This window comes from Tripterygium wilfordii, chromosome 20 (genome assembly GCF_013401445.1).
Source record: "Tripterygium wilfordii isolate XIE 37 chromosome 20, ASM1340144v1, whole genome shotgun sequence".
In the NCBI taxonomy this organism is placed as follows: Eukaryota; Viridiplantae; Streptophyta; class Magnoliopsida; order Celastrales; family Celastraceae; genus Tripterygium; species Tripterygium wilfordii.
In genome coordinates this window covers 8,532,627-8,550,219 of record NC_052251.1, presented here as the reverse complement: position 1 = coordinate 8,550,219, position 17,593 = coordinate 8,532,627, and the positions used below count along the sequence as shown (strand labels likewise).

The window sequence follows — 17,593 nt, the reverse complement described above, 5'->3', positions numbered from 1 at the left end:
TTGGATTTTCCAATTTGATCACCCAAAGTTCAAATGTTACAACTTAGTAACCGAATATTCGTATTTGTTCCAAACTGGTAACTCGGGTAGATTTTGACCATCTCGGGCAGTCAACACATCTAAATGGCATTAAAAAATCAATTTCAACTATTTTTTTGCTGTTGTGGCTTGTAAAAGTGGAAAATGAAAAAATATTTTAAAAAAACAAATTTTAAGAAATTGAATTCTTCTTCCTCACCCATTACCGACTCCCCCGATGCCCAAAATCACTGTACGGCCATTATTTCTAACGATCGACCACCCAAAACACTTGCTTGCCTCACCTCCACAAAAATCCGATCATCCCCACAACAGATCGAATCACAATACCGCAAGTGATTTCACTTCCATGGTAGCTTGGTCAGGATATTTCACTTATAGAGTCTAGTTTTGGTTTTTGTTCCAAATGACAATCTCCTATTGAAGAGAAGAAACGACTTTCGTCACTAAAAATGATCACTTTCATGGACAAAGTGCTTGGACTCTCAAATCTTCAACCACCCAAAACTCCTCTGTTAAAGGTGCGACCAAAGAGGGTGAGTGGTTGATGGTCGGAAAAGGTACAGAAAAAGGCCTAGCATAACAGGAGGCAATTCTGAAAATCAAATGTCTCTAGACCGAAATTTGAGTTCCTAGTTAGATCTTTGCCTGCTAAAGAAGGAGCTGTTGTTGGGCAGGAGGCGTTGGGTATTGAATGGGTCAATTAGAGAGTTTAGGGTTTTTTGGGATGAAGGAGAAGATGATGAGGTGGACTTTGCATAATTTTTTTAAAATTTAATTTTTTCCTATATGATTCCACATAATTCACGATTTATAAAAAGATCTTTTTTTTACTTTTGTATGACACATCAGCTATTGGACTGCCCGAATATGGATAAATCTGTCCGAGTTACTGAATTGAAACAAATTTAAACTTTAGGTTACCGATATGAAACATTTGATCTTTGGATAATTAAATTGAAAAATCCAAAATCTTCGGTGACCAAAATGATATTAACCGGTCTTGGACACAAGTAGCATCAGGGCAGGGGTTTTATAGTCGGTTCCTTTAACCTGCAGGGATGCCAAAATTTGAAATTAGCATAAACCCCATAGGAATAGGAATGTCTCGAATATAAAATTAAGCAGCATGTTGGATTCGGTAGAAAAGAAAAGCAATCGCCCTGGGTCTGTTCTAAGTTTCTTAACTATTAAGGGAATCGGAATCCGAATCCGAATCCGAATCGAATTAGAGAGGACCGTTTTTTTTCCCTTAAAGTATCACAAATCAACCTGGAATATCACTACTCACTAATCTATCAGGCTCCGTTTTCTCCAGTCGATACCAGTGAAAGAGAGGCACAGCCGCATCGCCGCAGACCGTAGTGACAGAGACGGAGAAACCTACCTTCGGAAGCGGAACCCTTGAAATACAGTCGTTTCCTCTTCTTCATCTGCCGCCACTAGCCAGACACGAGTTTCACGATCCACGATTTGCGAAACCCCAACAGATATTGCTGTTCGGTTACTCCTCATTCCTCACAAATTCAAATTCGTTGAAGATGGAACCACACAATTTCAAATTCGCCAGAGTTCCCAGAAAAGCGTCTGCCGTAAATCTTTATGAGGAACAAAAAAAGGAAGCTGCTTTTTTAGCTAGGAAGCAGAAGACTTGTGCACTGATAGATGCAGATGATGATCATGCTAGTTCTTCTGGTACGGCTGCTTCTCTGCCCATTAGAGAAGACCCACAAAAGAAACGTTTCAGGAAGAAAATCGAGACTCAAGAACACGACGAGGCCAAAGTAGAGAGACGAGTTAAGAAACGACGGACTTATGAAGATGATGATAGTTCAGAGTCAGAAGAGGAGAGGTTGCAAGACCAAAGGGAGAGGGAGCAACTAGAGCGAAATATAAGAGAACGTGATGCTGCAGCAACGAGGAAGTTCACTGAGTCGTCAAAATTATCTCGGAAAGAAGAGGCAATACGAAGATCGGATGCCTTGGAGAACAATGGCATTGATACTTTAAGGAAGGTGTCGAGACAAGAATACTTGAAAAAAAGAGAGCATAAGAAATTGGAACAACTCAGAGATGATATAGAGGATGAACGATATTTGTTTGAGGGTGTTAAGCTCACTGAGGCAGAGCATCGTCAACTCAGATACAAGAAGGAGATATACGAGCTTGTAAAGAAGAGGTCAGAAGAGGATGATAATACTGGTGAGTACAGGATGCCTGAAGTCTATTACCAAATTGGAAAGGCCACGCTGAAGTTTGGTTCAAAAAATAGCAAGGAAATCTCGGATGACTATGAGTTTGTGTTCGACAACCATATAGGTTTTATCAAGGCATCAGTGATGGATGCAGATAATTACAACGACGATGAGGTGCTAAAAGAATCAGTTGAGAACTTAAGGACAACATCAGCTCTGGAGAAGCATCAGGAGGAGAGAAAAACGTTACCTATATATGCTTATCGGGATGAGCTTCTCCAAGCAGTTAATGACCACCAGGTTATTGTTATTGTTGGGGAAACAGGTTCTGGGAAAACCACACAGATACCACAGTATCTTCATGAAGCTGGTTATACAAAGCGTGGAAAGGTTGCTTGTACACAACCACGCCGAGTTGCTGCTATGAGTGTTGCTGCCCGAGTGTCTCAAGAAATGGGGGTCAAACTTGGCCATGAGGTCGGTTACTCTATTCGATTTGAGGATTGCACGTCAGATAAAACAATTTTGAAATATATGACCGATGGTATGTTGCTGCGTGAGTTTCTCTGCCAGCCGGATTTGGCAAGTTACAGTGTGGTGATGGTGGACGAGGCACATGAAAGATCTTTGTCGACTGACATTCTATTTGGATTAGTGAAGGATGTAGCCCGATCTCGACCAGATCTAAAGCTGCTTATCTCAAGTGCTACACTTGATGCGGAGAAGTTCAGCGCTTATTTTGATTATGCTCCGATTTTTAAAATTCCAGGGAGGAGATTTCCGGTTGACATACATTATACCAAGGCACCGGAAGCTGATTACATTGATGCTACTATTGTTACGGTGCTCCAAATCCATGTAACCCAGGAGCCCGGTGATATTTTAGTCTTCTTAACGGGTCAAGACGAAATCGAAACAGTTGAAGAAATTTTGAAGCACAGGACAAGAGGGCTGGGGACAAAAATCGCGGAACTTATTATCTGCCCTATCTATGCCAACTTACCAACTGAACTTCAAGCCAAAATATTCAAACCTACTCCTGAAGGGGCACGCAAGGTTGTTCTTGCAACAAATATTGCAGAAACCTCATTAACAATTGATGGGATCAAGTATGTCATTGATCCAGGTTTCTGCAAGATGAAATCTTATAACCCAAGGACTGGGATGGAATCTTTGCTGGTCACTCCTATCTCTAAGGCTTCAGCAAATCAACGTGCTGGTCGGTGCGGACGAACAGGTCCAGGTAAGTGTTTCCGTTTATATACTGCTTACAATTACCATCATGATCTAGATGATAATACGGTACCAGAAATACAACGAACCAATCTTGCCAGTGTTGTCCTAACCCTGAAGAGTCTTGGTATTATTGACTTGCTACACTTCGACTTCATGGACTCACCACCTGCTGAAGCATTACTGAAAGCATTGGAATTGCTTTTTGCATTAAGTGCCTTAAATAAGCTTGGTGAATTGACGAAATTGGGTAGACGAATGGCAGAATTCCCTCTTGATCCCATGTTGTCTAAAATGATTGTCACTTCTGACAAGTATAACTGCTCAGATGAGGTAATTTCCATTGCTGCTATGCTTTCTATCGGGAATTCAATCTTTTATCGTCCCAAAGATAAACAAGTTCATGCTGACAATGCACGCTTGAACTTTCACAGGGGCAATGTTGGTGACCATATTGCTTTGCTCAAGGTCTACAATTCTTGGAAGGAAAATAATTACTCAACACAATGGTGTTATGAAAATTATATTCAGGTTAGGAGTATGAAGCGCGCCAGAGATATCAGAGACCAATTAGAGGGACTATTGGAGAGGGTTGAAATTAAATTATCATCCAATGCAAATGATTTAGAGGCTATAAAAAAGTCATTAGTATCTGGATTTTTCCCTCATTCTGCGAGGCTTCAAAAGAATGGATCTTATGGAACAGTGAAGTATCCGCAGACTGTTCACATACATCCAAGTTCGGGTTTGGCTCAGGCTCAGGTACTGCCAACTCTGCCACCAAGATGGGTTGTATACCATGAGTTGGTTCTTACCACCAAGGAATATATGAGGCAGGTGACTGAATTGAAACCTGAGTGGCTGGTGGAAATGGCACCTCATTATTACCAGATGAAGGATGTTGAAGACACGGGATCAAGGAAGATGCCACGAGGACAGGGACGTGCATCGTAGGGATTGTTTGCACCTCGTTGGGGGTGTAGTAGGACTATTAATACTTGTGGAGACTGGAGATAAAGAGAATTGTATATACCTTGGAAGATTGTGTTGGTTCAAGTAGTTCGAAAATACAATCTTGTTGATTTAGTGTGCATCTTTAGTTGGTTTGTAAATACAATTTTGTTGGTTCAGTATTTGAAAGCAATCTAAAGTTTGCTTGTGTTGGTTCAAGTAGTTCGTAAATACAAATTTGTTGATTTAGTGTGCATTTTTAGTTGGCTCATAAAAACAATTTTGTTGATTCAGTATTTGAAAGCAATCTAAAGTTTCCATATACAATTAATGTAATGTTTGTGGGGTAATTTCTGTGTTTGTTTAATTTGATATGCAGGGTAGTTTTTTTCACGCTTTGGACATTTCATGCTGTTGTTGCCAGAGGAAGATTTTCTTTACCTGCTCCTTCAGTTCTCCATAATCGCCATGTATTCTTTTTGATACCTATCCATAGAAACTGTTTCTCAAAAAGTAAGATACAAATCCCAACTCCTTTCTCTTCTTCTGGATATGAAAATGTGATATTAAAAGATCTTATTGACTTTATATATACTATTAATTTTTTCTTACTTTCTTGACCAGTGGGCACCTTGCCATGCAATTGTCACAAAACCATTGCTTATTGCATTTGTGCTGCTCCTTTGTATACATCTGGAAAGTGTTTATGCCTTATGGTATATAATCAACACCCTAAAATTATTCTATATTACTGAATATTGGCAACTAGGGTGGTGTTGTCTTTCTTTCCACCCCCCACCATACACACACACACATAAATGTTGGAGTTCTTGTAGCAATTGTAATGTAGAATTGATTGGAAATATTAGTTCCTTATAGTATTGATTGGAAATATTACTTCCTTATAGTACTTCATAAGCATTTCATTTTGTGACTATCTGCGTATGATGTGTGTGCCATTGTTGGCTGAATAAAATAGTATAGCTCGAAACGAAGAGCTTTTTTTATTCTTGTATAACTCAATGTCTTTATGTCTTCAAGCTTACTAATATTCTGTTATCTTCCACAGTTAATGGTTCTGCAGCAGTAAACTTGAAGATTGTCTTTTTTTTTTCTTTTATTGCTGTTTGAAATCATTGTTTTAATTGACAATTTCAGGTATGCTCAGCATTCATCTCTCTAGAAAATCATATATTAGTTCCTGTTGCCAAGGTGGTCTTAACTCTAATTCAATCAGTGATCCTTTTACCGCTAAACATATTGCTCTTTCACCCATTTTATTGAGATATACTTCATTAGTTACATCTCATTTTTACTTTTGTGCTGGTTTTATAAAAAATTGACCGGATGTTTTCTGCTGCTTCTTAAAAAAATATTTCCAGCTTATTCTTTTGTAAGTGATCATGGAAAAAGTGTAGAGCGAGTGCGATATAATCCTCTATGAACCCTGGTTTCTCCATCTATCGAGGCAAGCCTCTATAGATAAAAAGTTAAATGCATGCGGAGGTGTTAATAGGTTAACGAAATGCGGAAAAATGTATACAACTTACTAGTAGAGGTGCTTACAGATTTAAAGATGCACTCTTTAATGCTCTTTTTGGAGTTTTAAGACCCAGACTCATGCGAGAATCATTCTAGGGGCATGTTTGTTCAGTGTGTAACAAGTTGGAGGAGTTTGCTTCCTAGGTTAAAGTGTTCATCCGGGTTAATTACTTGTCCCAAAATTAGAAACAATGCACCCTGGGGGGTATAGTAAAGGATAGTAAAGCTAAAATTCTACCCTCTTTTTGCACTCATCCGTGACCTACTCCAGTAACAATTACTTCAATGGCAGGCAATAAAATCAAATAGTATATTTGAAATCTTAATATTCTCCTTACCCCTGCTCATGTTGAGGCTGTACAGCCACTCATTTTCCGCCGTCATAATCATTGTTCTACTCAAAACTTCCATTACTAAAATGAAAAAAGAAGGGAGGATAGCCTTCTCTCAAACCTTGACAAAACCCATTTCTGCCATCTTGCCTTTTGTCTGCCACTTTCTCTCTGTTTTCTCCATTTTTTTTCTTTTAAACTGATTACATGAAGGAACTTATTTGATAGGAAATTTGGTGGCTAGGATACTAATGGTGGTCCAGCTCTTTTCAATCTTGTAGTAACATTATCCGAGATATGTGTATGAATTACAAGGGTAATATGCATATTTTAAGAAATTGCTGTTCTTGTATTAATGTTTCATTATATGATACTTGTAGAAGCAAACCTGGATTTACCAATGGATGAATGCAATCACACACAACTGCATGCCAGTTTTTAGATTTTCAAAGTTGATGTATTTAACATGTGTACATTCTGTCTGGTTTCTCAAGCAAGCTAATAATTGAAGAATATCTAATTATTCTTCAACTTGGCAATTGATTTCATTTGTTATACAGAATGCGTAGGGCTCTCATGCCAGGAGATGAGGAAAGCATGAGTGATGAAGAAATATGGGAGACCCTACCTGTAACTTTTCTAGTTGTATGTTATACCCAAGTTTACTAGAGGCTAAATTTTTACCAATGGCTTTGAAGAGTTTTTATGCCTATTTAACTTGTTTCAATCTATTGTCTGTAGCACTTCTGGGTGGCAATTTCAATGGTTTTCTTTGTGGCTGCTGCTGTTTTCACCCTCCTATGTGATAAATTTCCTAAGCGCTCTCTCTCACATTATTTAGTTCTCTCACCTTTTATCAGATCCCTCCCTCACTTGGATCTTGATGTAACTGCCGATTATCTTTGAATGATTTGGCTGCTCTACTGTATCTTAGTGTATGTCTATAGCTGTCTATAGATGCTGTTTTTATATGGGTTAATGGTGGCTAGTTTCTGATTATCTGATGCATTATTTCAGGAGATGTAGGTGCCCTTTGTTGGTGGGACTTATTTATAAATTTTGGGTAATTCTTGTCTGATATTGCCGTGAAACTTTTGTTTGCTTTATTGTGTGTTGCCTTGAGTGGATGGATGAAGAATATTTTGTTTAAGATGTAAAATAGTGATGTATCTGCATATCTTTTCTGCAGCATCACGGAGTGCTTTCCCTTTCTTGTTTTTACAAAGTGGTCTAATCCGGTGATTCACATAAATTCTAGCACAAGAGAAGCTACTTCATCTTCAACTACTGTCAGATATCTTGACTGGAATAGTAGTTTTGTAAGTTCTTCCAAGGAGGATCAGCAAATGGATGGAATGTGCGGCCTGTGGCCATGTTATGAAAATCCCAGTAATTGGTTTCCAAGTGCTCCTTTGTATGCGCTTAGAGGTACACGGGCTTCTGGTTTCTGGACATGGCTTCTTGGTTGGATGCCTTATAACCCCCATATGTAGTGATTAAAATTTCAGGGAACACCTACTGATGCTAGAAATATACGTCTACCTCATCTTTTTTCTCCTCTTTTCGTACTTCAAGGAGCTGGTGTTATATTTGCTGCTTCTAAGTTGGTGGAGAAATTTGTGCTTTACTGAAAAATGGGGCTGGCTCAGGAAGATATTTTACATTCTCTTCAAGAGCTTATGACTACTTGGATTTCTTGCATCATGGTTCCAGGTAAGGCAGGCTTGTTTATCAGGAGACAAACCTTCAAGGCATGAACTTACCTCTTTTTAATCGGTACAAGTGTCCAATGCTTGGGAATCACTGAATTAGTAACTCTGTACTTCTGCTTTTGCAATCTGTGAAGTTTAGGTTATTGGGTTGGTGGTCTATTGATGAAGGAAGTCATGAGGAACAGGCTCGACTTTTCCAAGAAGGGGCTTATGGGTTAGTCCTTTTATTCACACTTCAGCTTTTGCAATTGTACAATTCATTTTTCTCTTTGTGCTGCTTAATAGTGAAATGGAATATCCATCATAGAATGGAGAAACAACTAGGATGGGACAGTTGCAGAAAAAACATTGATGTTGAAAATATTCAGTTAAGTTCTAGTGGTTGGGGGCTTAGATTTAAAATATTATAGGCATTGATTGTTCTTTCTTTAAATGTTTGAAGCATCTTTGTTCATGGCCCAATAAATACCCCATCATCAATCATCAATCATCAATACTAATATATAATGTCAATACTAATATATAATGTTCATAGAAAAGGCATCATATCCGGGCGAGTTCGGCCGTTTTTCTATAGTCGCGCGAGTGGGTGTTCTTGTGTCTTACGATTGGAGGACGGCGACGTTTTGGGTTTGTCGATTTTTGTCTTTTAACGACGTGTGATTCACGGTCACGCGTGGTTGATTGTTGGGGACTTCGGTTATCCAGTGTATGCACCTGCCACAATTTCCTTCGACCGTTAGATCTTTTACTGCCCTTTAATCTTGCCGTTCCACAAATGTGTGCATCTTCTCTCCTCTTTTATCTCCCTCTGCACTTTAACGCCTCCGCTTCTCTTTCATCCAAGAATCAATCTACGAAATACAGAACTTCCGACGTGCGTGCATCTGTTGGGTGGATTCGTAGCGTGCATCTTCGAAAGGCAATCACGTTTTTTCCTGTTGAGATTGTTAATCCAGAGTCTCACTTTGTTTGTCATCAAAGCCTTCATCGAGTGACTGTGGGTCTTTGTTGGTCAGGTTATCGGTGTGGTTCCTAACAGGCTACATGGGTGATTCATGCTCTTTTGATCAGAACGCTCAGGTAAGATGCCTCAAATCCATGCTTCGGCTTCATCTATCCTTCCCTAGACTTTAGTTGTGTCAGTTCTGGATTTTTTTGAGTTTCTGGTGGTTCGTTTTGGGTTTCTTTGGGTCTTCACAGGTTATTTGGGTGATTCTTGATGTAAAGTTGGGTTTCTATTTCTGGCTGGTTTGGTGCGTTATTTAGTCTCAATCTGTCAGGGCTTAACTTTTGTTTGCCGATTAAGGTGGTGGTTCATGGTGCTGATTATGTTGATTCATGGGTAGTGACGAATCTTCCTTTCGTTTGAGATTATTCTGTTTTTCACTTGTTTTCATTTTTGCTTATTCTGTTTCTGATGGTTGTGTGTGTGTTTTCTTTCTACGGTGAAATGAAGACGATGAACAGCGAGGATTAAGGTTCACGAGCTGAGACAGAAATCGAAGGCGGAGCTCTTGAACCAGCTCAAGGATCTCAAGGCCGAGCTTGCTCTCCTCTGTGTTGGTAAAGTCAAGCAACCATTCTCTTTTTCATGTATGTATGCGTATCCTGAGTTATAATTGAATTTTTTTTTTTTTAGTTATTATATGAAGCTGTGCTTATGAATTCGATTTTTTTGTGAATTATTCATAAATCAGGTTAGGATTGACTGAAATTTGTTAAGTTGCTTATGTTGATAGAAATCTTGCTTTTGTCAATTGAAGTCATCCACTGTATTTGTATCATTCAGTGTTCAGGTGTGTAATTGGAGTGAGGAAATCCATCTACCTGCAGCTCGACTTTGTGCTTCTGGGCTGGTTTTTTTTTTTTTTGGTGTTTCCAGGACAGATTGAAAGGCATGAGTACAAGAGAGATCAAATCACCAGAGGACTGCCAAATACACCAGCAAGTTTTGATGGAAACTTCGATCATTGAAGCATGGCATTTGGAAATTTTGATCAGAGACGCGCCATTGACATTTTTTATGGGCTTGGTTTCAACAAACATGTGCATGCCAACAAAACAGGTGGCTGCATTAAGAGTATTGCAATAGCACTGAGTTTTTTATGAATCTAAAAATGTTGTTACTTCATGACCCTACCAGTTATGCCAAATACAAATGTTGCTTTTTGTCATTCTATCCAATTTCCCCCTGAAATAAATACTGTTTTCAACTTTGATCTAGATCATAATAACTATTATTAATTTATACATATTATCAACGTTAATTCTTCTCATGTGTGCTTTCAACTACTTTGCCATTTCATCTCATGGTCAAGCCTTTTCTGCTGTAGGATCTAGGATTTTGACAGAAATGGCGCCATGAGCTTTGAAGGTAAATTGAATGTGTTTCCATTGTCTTGAGAATTTTTCTTCTGTGTCAATTTAATCCATTGACGCTGCAAGTTGTAGTATTTGTTGCGCTCAACAAGTTCCTTCTTAAGGTTAGTTCTTTTGATAACTTTAATTAGTTGCTATTACCTAATGAGGTTGGAGGAGCAGACTGGAGGAGTAGCCAGCTTAAGTTGCTGACTTCCTGGCAGAGGCTGCTGAAGTTGATGAGTAATTGCTGCAGCAGGATCTGTGTTTTGGTTGGTATTGTAGGGATGAGCTTTTATGGAGTACTCCGGCTTTAATTGCATACCTGGCAACGCACTACAGGGGCAAGGGAATAGCTGTGAAAGATGTATTTCACGTTTGTCCGATTTATTTCAATATATTTGATTGTGTTCTGTTCAATGTTTTCTCCCATTTTTCTTTAGCATTGTTTTTTCAATACCTATCAATGCAATACTTTTTGTAGTTTATTCAAAGTAAGTGCACTATCTTTCATTAAAAGTTTCTTGGGCTTTCTCTGGGTTTTATTAGTTATTGAATGCTATTGGTTTATTCAATTTGGGCAAATTGAAGTTACTATTGCTGTAAAGGTAGTAATGGCTATCAAGTAAGTGTTGTTTCTTTTATTTGCAATGTTCACATTTCAAAATTTATTTTAACTTTCATTGAATATGTTTTTGGTCAATTATTATCATTATTCATTTGTATTGTCCACTTGGGCAAATTCAAGGTTTTTTGGTTTGGCTGTAGAAGTTGAATTGTGAATTCTTATTCGTGGGATGTAAAGCCGGAACTCTTGCTTGGTTATACCTTGAATGGTTCACTCTTGCAATTGTTTGATATATATGGTGGATATAGCTGTTGTGTATGAGTAGTTGAATGCTGACAAGCACAACTTCAACTACCAACTTTTTACTTCTAACAGTATGTAGTGTGTCATGACTTACCTTGAGAATTGAAGGATCATGAGCTAATTTGTTTTCTTTGTGTTTTCATGATAGGTTGAAAGATATAAATACCAGAGAAATCAAGTCACCTGAACATGTGCCGGAGACATCAGCAAGTTTTGATGGAAACTCTGATCAAAACAGAGGGAAGAAGCTTGGGATGTTCTTCATAGAATATGATAATCGAAGGATGGCTTTTGGGAGAGGATAAACCGAAGGCACTACACCTCTTAACATTCAATGAAAACCCATTAAGGATCTGTCGAAAACTGGTGGTTGGTTCTTAGCAGATGTTTATTCCTCTATATGATTTTCTTGCTTTGTCACTAACTATCTCTTACGTTCATATTGTTTTTTCTTCTGATTGTGAGGCTAGAGCCAGGGGGTTTTCATAAAAAAGTTGGAACCCTGGTTGTGGACTTTTTATCAGTGAATGAGCTCTAAATATTTGGGTCTGTGCATAAACTGAAGCTCTAATTTTTTTTTTCAAGGCACATGAATCGGGGCTTTGGCTGATTCTTTTTTGGTTTTGCTGGCATTTGGCGAGAAAATTTAATGTTTTTGCATACTGGGTTCTGAAAGGCAAAACATTTGAAAACTCATCTATGTTTTGTAGATTAACTTTGATGGTTTATTGTAGAGTATAAGAACATCAGAAGACGAAAATAGGTATTCTTCATCAAGGAGCGATCCAACAATTCCAATCTCTGATTGAAAAGGGTGAGCATTGACAAACCCAGTACTTTATTCTTCTTATTTAATACGGAAATCACTAAAAATTTTCCGTTTCATTTTTTCCTAACAATGGATGAGCGAAAACAGGTGACGTTAAAGGTTGGCTTCTGTTTTATTCACGTTTGTTTCATTCAATATTTTGCTGCAACATTTTCTTGGTTTGTGGAGTTTTTATGGGAGAAATAAAATATTTTATCTGTTTGCTGAATTTTGAATCCTTGTATGTTGTATATTTATGCTACATCTTCTTTTGATAAATTTTGTTCTTCCAATATGATGTTTGTTGTAAATCTTCTGATGCTCTTCATCGTTTCCTGATTTTTGTGCTAAAGTTGATGATTTTTGTGAAAATAATTCATGATTAAATGGACTATTAGGGTTTTGGTTTTCTCTTTCTCACAGATAATTTTTTTATGTTCATATCCTTTTATGCCATCTATTTTATTTACTAATTCAATGTGACAGTTTAACAACTATATCATGCTTGCATACGTTGTCTATAAAGTTCAAGTGTGTTGAGCTAAAGGGCTAATTTATATGCTTCAGATCAAACCCTGACTCAGCTAAAGGATAGAAAAATCAGAGGAATGACGAGGGCTATGTTCAGCCACCTAGAAGAAGCAGCAAAAGATCTTCATTTGGCTTCAAGATTGAATCATGAAGACGAAATTGGTTTGATACTTAAAAGGTGATATGCCTTCCATCTCCTCTCTACTTTTTCTTATATCCTTTGGGTAAACATGCTAAGAAAGCAAAACATCTCAATTTTAGTTGGAAGATCTACATTTAACATCATTTTCCGTGAATGTGTAATCCCTTGAAGTAGTTTTCATGGATTATTAGGAAAACCCGAGGGACATATTATAACCCTTTTCTTCTCTTGGTCATTGACGTTACAACAATGATTTTTTCTTCAAATTGTTGTATTCGAAGCTGAGATGTCCGAATGGTTTTTATTGGGGTTCCAAATAATTGCAACAACCAGAGTGCAGGGATTTATCAATTGTTGACACAGGCCGGCGTCGTTTCGCATCTTTTTGCCTGAACCTGAGTGAGCAATATGACGCCGTTGTGCATCTACTCTGACATAGCTTCTTGATGATGCGCTTTGTCGGGAGTGCATCAATTCACCCATGTGTCGTCTTCACCATCTCACTATTGCTTCTCCTATCTAAGCCTGGGTAACCTCTTCGGCTTGCATGGTTTGCCTTTCGATCATCTCTGATGATCTCTGATTTTCTTTTGCTCTCTTGTGGTTTCGTTTTTGCCTTGCGTTATTTGCCCGGTGATCTCCGATTTTATTTTGCTCCCTTGTGGTTTCTTTTTTGCGTTTTGTTATTTGCCTTATTTTCTAAGTGAAGGGTGGGAGCTCCTGGTTCTCCCACACTTCTCTCATCACCGAGATCATCATGAACAACTTATTTAGGAGATTTTATTGTATGTGTGAAGCTTATTTAGGAGATCGTATGTCTGCGTGATAGCAGCTTGAAAATCCTAGACATTTTCTGGATTTGACAGTAGATATCGGCTGCCGGAGGAAGTGATGGTATTGGTTGTTCTGCTTCTGATTCAGATCTCTCTGTTTTGATTACTACCAAAAGGAGTCTCTGTCCTTCTTAGCCTCTCGATGAGGGTGGGATTTTTCCACTGTAATCTCTGCTCTACCGCCATGCCCGGGTTATTTCCTTACCCAATTGTCAACTAGCTGATGAGGAGCTGTCGGAGTGCAAGAGAGCCGAGGTTGTTTCAAATGCTAGCCGTGATGTTGGGTCTAGCTATTGATTACAGAAGGCTTGTGGGTTTGACATGGGGGATTTAATATTCTTGCTGAGAATTGCTTGGTTTGTGCCTTTATTTCAGTTCTTCCCGCTGTATCTGATCCTGGATATTTCCATGTCAAGAGAGCAGCATCAATGTAAGTTCATTCACTTGAGCCAATGGTTTTTCTATTAACTGTTCATAATTTCTGTCAACCCAAAACGTCAACGTAGGCATCTTTGTTCTTTCTTCTCGTCTGTTTTTATTCTGCTTTTTTTGGGTGTTCTTCGCTGTTTGGGTCGGGGTTATTGAGGGTTATTGAGTGCCATGGATTTTCTCTCATTATTTATTTTTGAGAAATATTAGTTTATTTTTCGGTGACGAAACAATATGTCGAATGTTGTTTTTCTATTGTACAGTTTCATCAGTACTATCTGGTCGTACAGTTGGCTGAACTCATTCTCAGATTGCTCCGGGAACTTTTTAATAGATATGGGAAAATGAGGGAAATGGCATGACAGACTTCTTATTCCCATTCTTGATTTTGTCCCAGAGAAGCAGTCAACAGCAGCTCAATACCTTCTTCATCTGTGGATCAATGCAGGCCCTCGCCTCATAGGGCCATCTGTGACTTCTAAAGAAAACCAAAGCCTTAGTCAGGCTTTCTCTGCTCTATACCAATTGATTATTATTTCTTTACTTAAATGTTCCCGCTTTATTATTGCAGGCAAGAGCAATTCAGGCCCAGGATCAGCCTCTGTCTTACATCTGTTGAGAAAGGTTTTCTTTTTGGTTTGGTGAGCTTTTGTTTTGGGATTTTCTTGGCCTGTAGTCTTTCTTTCTTTTTCTTTTTTTTTTTATGTTTTCATATTTGATAACATTGATTTCCTTTGTTATTCTTTAAGTCGTCTCCCTTTAAAGTTATAGGTTTTTTTTTTTCCCTATTGTTTTCCCAGATTTTAGATTAATTTGCTGATGTTTCCAAGTAAGCCATATTCATCAAATAATTTCTATGTTTTATTGAATCCAATGAAAACATACTCTTCTTATTATGCTCTGAGCTGATCCTTTGAAGTTCCAGAACCAGGATTTTCTTATTTAATTTACAGAAGATTTGTAAAATTTGCTTTTGGTAGAGTTCGACCTGATAACCTCTCATGCCTAAGATAAATGCTCTAATCAACTAAGTCATGACACTTCGTTTATTTAACTATATTATTATAACCATCATCAAACATGAAATATTTTTAATATTTGATGTATTTTCTATATTATTGTGAGTATTATTATAAACAATGAAATATTTTAAGTATATAAAATAATTTATTATGTTGAACCCTGTTGAATCATTGAACTTTGAATCGAATAATTTTATGGTTAAATGGTCGGTCCGATTTTTAAAACCTTGGTTCCTAATTCCTATTATATGTACTCGACAAATGTACACACAGTTAATGATATATCGTATATATGCACCATCAATCATCTATTAAAGACAATAAAAAATTGACCTCATTTTCTAAAAGAAGTCCTGTCAAACTGCATTTCTGATATCACTGTAGTGATGCGTAAACGAATCAATTATATAAACACATTATAAGCAAGCTTAATCCCCCAATCACAAATAATATCCAAGTCTCACTTCTCCAAGTCCTCCAATCACAGACACAGTACCAATTTTCTTGAATTCGGATTCGGTCCTGCCTAGGGCGGCAATCTCCAAAGTACTTGCCATCTCTCTTATCTCTTTTTTTTTTTTTTTCTCTCTCCCCTTCTCCTTTGGCAGAATGATAAACAGTAGCTTATAAACCTTCCGAAAATGACATATAACCCGTCAGTTTGATAGTCCATGAGAGTTTGAAATAGTTTTATTTCCACTTTTTTATCCTATAATTCATTGTCTATAATTTATTGTTTTAATATAGATTTTATTGTGTTTTAAAGCACAGTTTAAATTCATTATTTTAGTTCTGAATTCATTTATTTTGAAATTCCATTGAAAAATCAATAGCATTAAGATTTACTTGATAAAACTCATCAACAATGAATCTTGATAGAAAGAGTTTTACCCGATAAAACATTTTAAAATTTTGTTTAGATTTGAGCTCCCATAAACTACCACTATATAAGCTACCTAGCACTACTGTAAACCTCCAACCCTCATTGTACATAAAAAATATACTCCTCATGCGTCCCTACTTTTAAGGCAAATAATTATGACTTTGGAAATTCTTCTGACTGCTACAAAATAGAAACAGTTGAGATTTTCATGCCTAAAATCCACAAATACCAAATAAAAATAGTTTTTTAAAAGAATGCATGTACAAGGCCCGTTTGATTCACCATTTTGGTGGACAATATATTGTACCGAGACAATATATTGTACTATTGGTACACCAAACAACATTTTTTGGCACAAACTCCCAACGATTTTGGGTCAATAATATTGCCCTTTCAAAATGGTGCCCTTTTGGACAATTTTCTAACATTTTTACCACAAATTTTCATTTATGTCCAATAGTTTAATTGATTTTTCGATTTTACCCTTGCATAAATGAGGGTTATGCTGCAAGGTTTTTATTAATTTAATAATTTATTAATAATAATAAATTAAGTATTAAATCTGATAATTGTTCATTTATTAACCTGAAATTATTTATTAAAAATATATAATTTTATTATTTATCTTATTTAATTAATTTAATAATGTTTTCATTAGTATTAGATATTTGTTTAAAATCTATTTTGTTATTTATTTAAATCTGTTATAATTTAAGATGAACATTATTTGTACCCCATTTTTTACTAAATACACCCGACTCTAGTGTGTTTTTAAATGGTTAATGGGGTGTACTCAGTAAAAAATGGGGTTTAAATGTGTAATATCCCTGCACGTAAATTGTCACAACAATTTCAACACTAATATGCTAACAGTAAAAATACAATTAAACACTTAGAAGTATTTGAAGAACCATATCTGCTATTATTTATTATCACCATATATACTATCACATTATATGCTATTATCAAAATTGTCTGCCAAACAGACTCACAGTATTATGCGAGACCTCAATTTTGGTTTGACATAAATTTTACAGAATCTACTTCTAGTATAATTTTTGAATCTTTGCATGGCATGAACCTACCTTAAAATCCTTAGCAATAATCATACAACAATAAAAGTGCAATTAACAACAGGATTCCCTATATAATGAATAGAAAATAAATTGTTCAAGAGTAATTTAGAGATCGATTAATACGTACCTCAAATGATATGAAAAAAAGGGTAATAGTTTGAGGATTTTTAGTGCTTGTCAACTCTTAAATCAATACAATTCGTAACCTACCAAAACTCTTAAATTGAATATTCAAAAAAGATTAGATGATCACGTAGAAATACAAAAGATTTTGTTGTTACAATATTATAATAAAAAAGCATTTTGTTTGTTAATATTTCCTCCTATTCCTCTATCTTATTATCCACAATATCTTTGATTTAAAAAATATTTTAATGTTGATTTAGGAGAGAGAAAATTAATTAATACTATAAAAGAATCTCTTAAGTTTAGGAAGGAAAAGAAAATGAAGTGTATCATATTTTTATAAATATAATAATATGAATAATGTTTGAGATTCTAAAAAAAAAAAATGAATTGTCGACCGTGGCCGCAAAAAAATCGGTCCTTTCAAGTCCCACCAGGTGCAGTTACTTCAAGTTTAGGATTGGACGAGCTAGTTTTGACCCCTTTTTGGACAATACAAAACATTTT

General features: G+C 36.7%; 2 protein-coding genes across 22 annotated transcripts; both read left to right on the top strand.

The window, feature by feature from the left end:
• Positions 1 to 1,193: 1,193 nt before the first annotated feature.
• LOC119987267 (pre-mRNA-splicing factor ATP-dependent RNA helicase DEAH1-like) lies at positions 1,194 to 4,141 on the top strand. The gene is made up of 2 exons (XM_038832135.1): positions 1,194 to 3,800; positions 3,902 to 4,141. Exons 1-2 carry the CDS (start codon positions 1,581 to 1,583, stop codon positions 3,914 to 3,916), a joined length of 2,235 nt encoding a protein of 744 aa, XP_038688063.1. The 5' UTR covers positions 1,194 to 1,580; the 3' UTR covers positions 3,917 to 4,141.
• Positions 4,142 to 4,906: 765 nt separating this feature from the next.
• Positions 4,907 to 14,864, top strand: LOC119987268. 21 transcript variants are annotated; one of them, XM_038832136.1, is made up of 8 exons: positions 4,907 to 4,931; positions 5,043 to 5,134; positions 5,577 to 5,630; positions 6,853 to 6,922; positions 7,034 to 7,097; positions 7,310 to 7,355; positions 7,482 to 8,218; positions 9,464 to 10,123. In XM_038832136.1, exons 4-7 carry the CDS (start codon positions 6,854 to 6,856, stop codon positions 7,783 to 7,785), a joined length of 483 nt encoding a protein of 160 aa, XP_038688064.1. In that variant the 5' UTR covers positions 4,907 to 4,931; positions 5,043 to 5,134; positions 5,577 to 5,630; position 6,853; the 3' UTR covers positions 7,786 to 8,218; positions 9,464 to 10,123. The 21 variants fall into 21 exon arrangements, 1 of the variants encoding a protein (XP_038688064.1); XR_005465397.1 differs by lacking the exons at positions 4,907 to 4,931; positions 5,043 to 5,134; positions 5,577 to 5,630; ... (1 more) ...; positions 7,034 to 7,097; positions 7,310 to 7,355 and adding exons at positions 9,024 to 9,087; positions 9,288 to 9,349; positions 12,612 to 13,980; positions 14,243 to 14,863 and having other exon boundaries at positions 7,578 to 8,005; positions 8,144 to 8,218; positions 9,464 to 12,050; XR_005465401.1 differs by lacking the exons at positions 4,907 to 4,931; positions 5,043 to 5,134; positions 5,577 to 5,630; ... (1 more) ...; positions 7,034 to 7,097; positions 7,310 to 7,355 and adding exons at positions 9,024 to 9,087; positions 9,288 to 9,349; positions 12,612 to 13,980; positions 14,243 to 14,863 and having other exon boundaries at positions 7,578 to 8,005; positions 8,139 to 8,218; positions 9,464 to 12,050.
• The last annotated feature ends 2,729 nt before the right edge of the window (positions 14,865 to 17,593 follow it).

What these genes read in the sequence shown, in the direction of transcription:
- LOC119987268 (XM_038832136.1), top strand. Translation starts at nt 6,854, where the DNA reads ATGCGTAGGGCTCTCATGCCAGGAGATGAGGAAAGCATGAGTGATGAA. An exon ending in AAATATGGGAGACCCTACCT is followed by an intron (nt 6,923 to 7,033) that starts GTAACTTTTCTA and finishes TATTGTCTGTAG; the next exon opens with CACTTCTGGGTGGCAATTTC. An exon ending in TGTTTTCACCCTCCTATGTG is followed by an intron (nt 7,098 to 7,309) that starts ATAAATTTCCTA and finishes GCATTATTTCAG; the next exon opens with GAGATGTAGGTGCCCTTTGT.
- LOC119987267 (XM_038832135.1), top strand. Translation starts at nt 1,581, where the DNA reads ATGGAACCACACAATTTCAAATTCGCCAGAGTTCCCAGAAAAGCGTCT.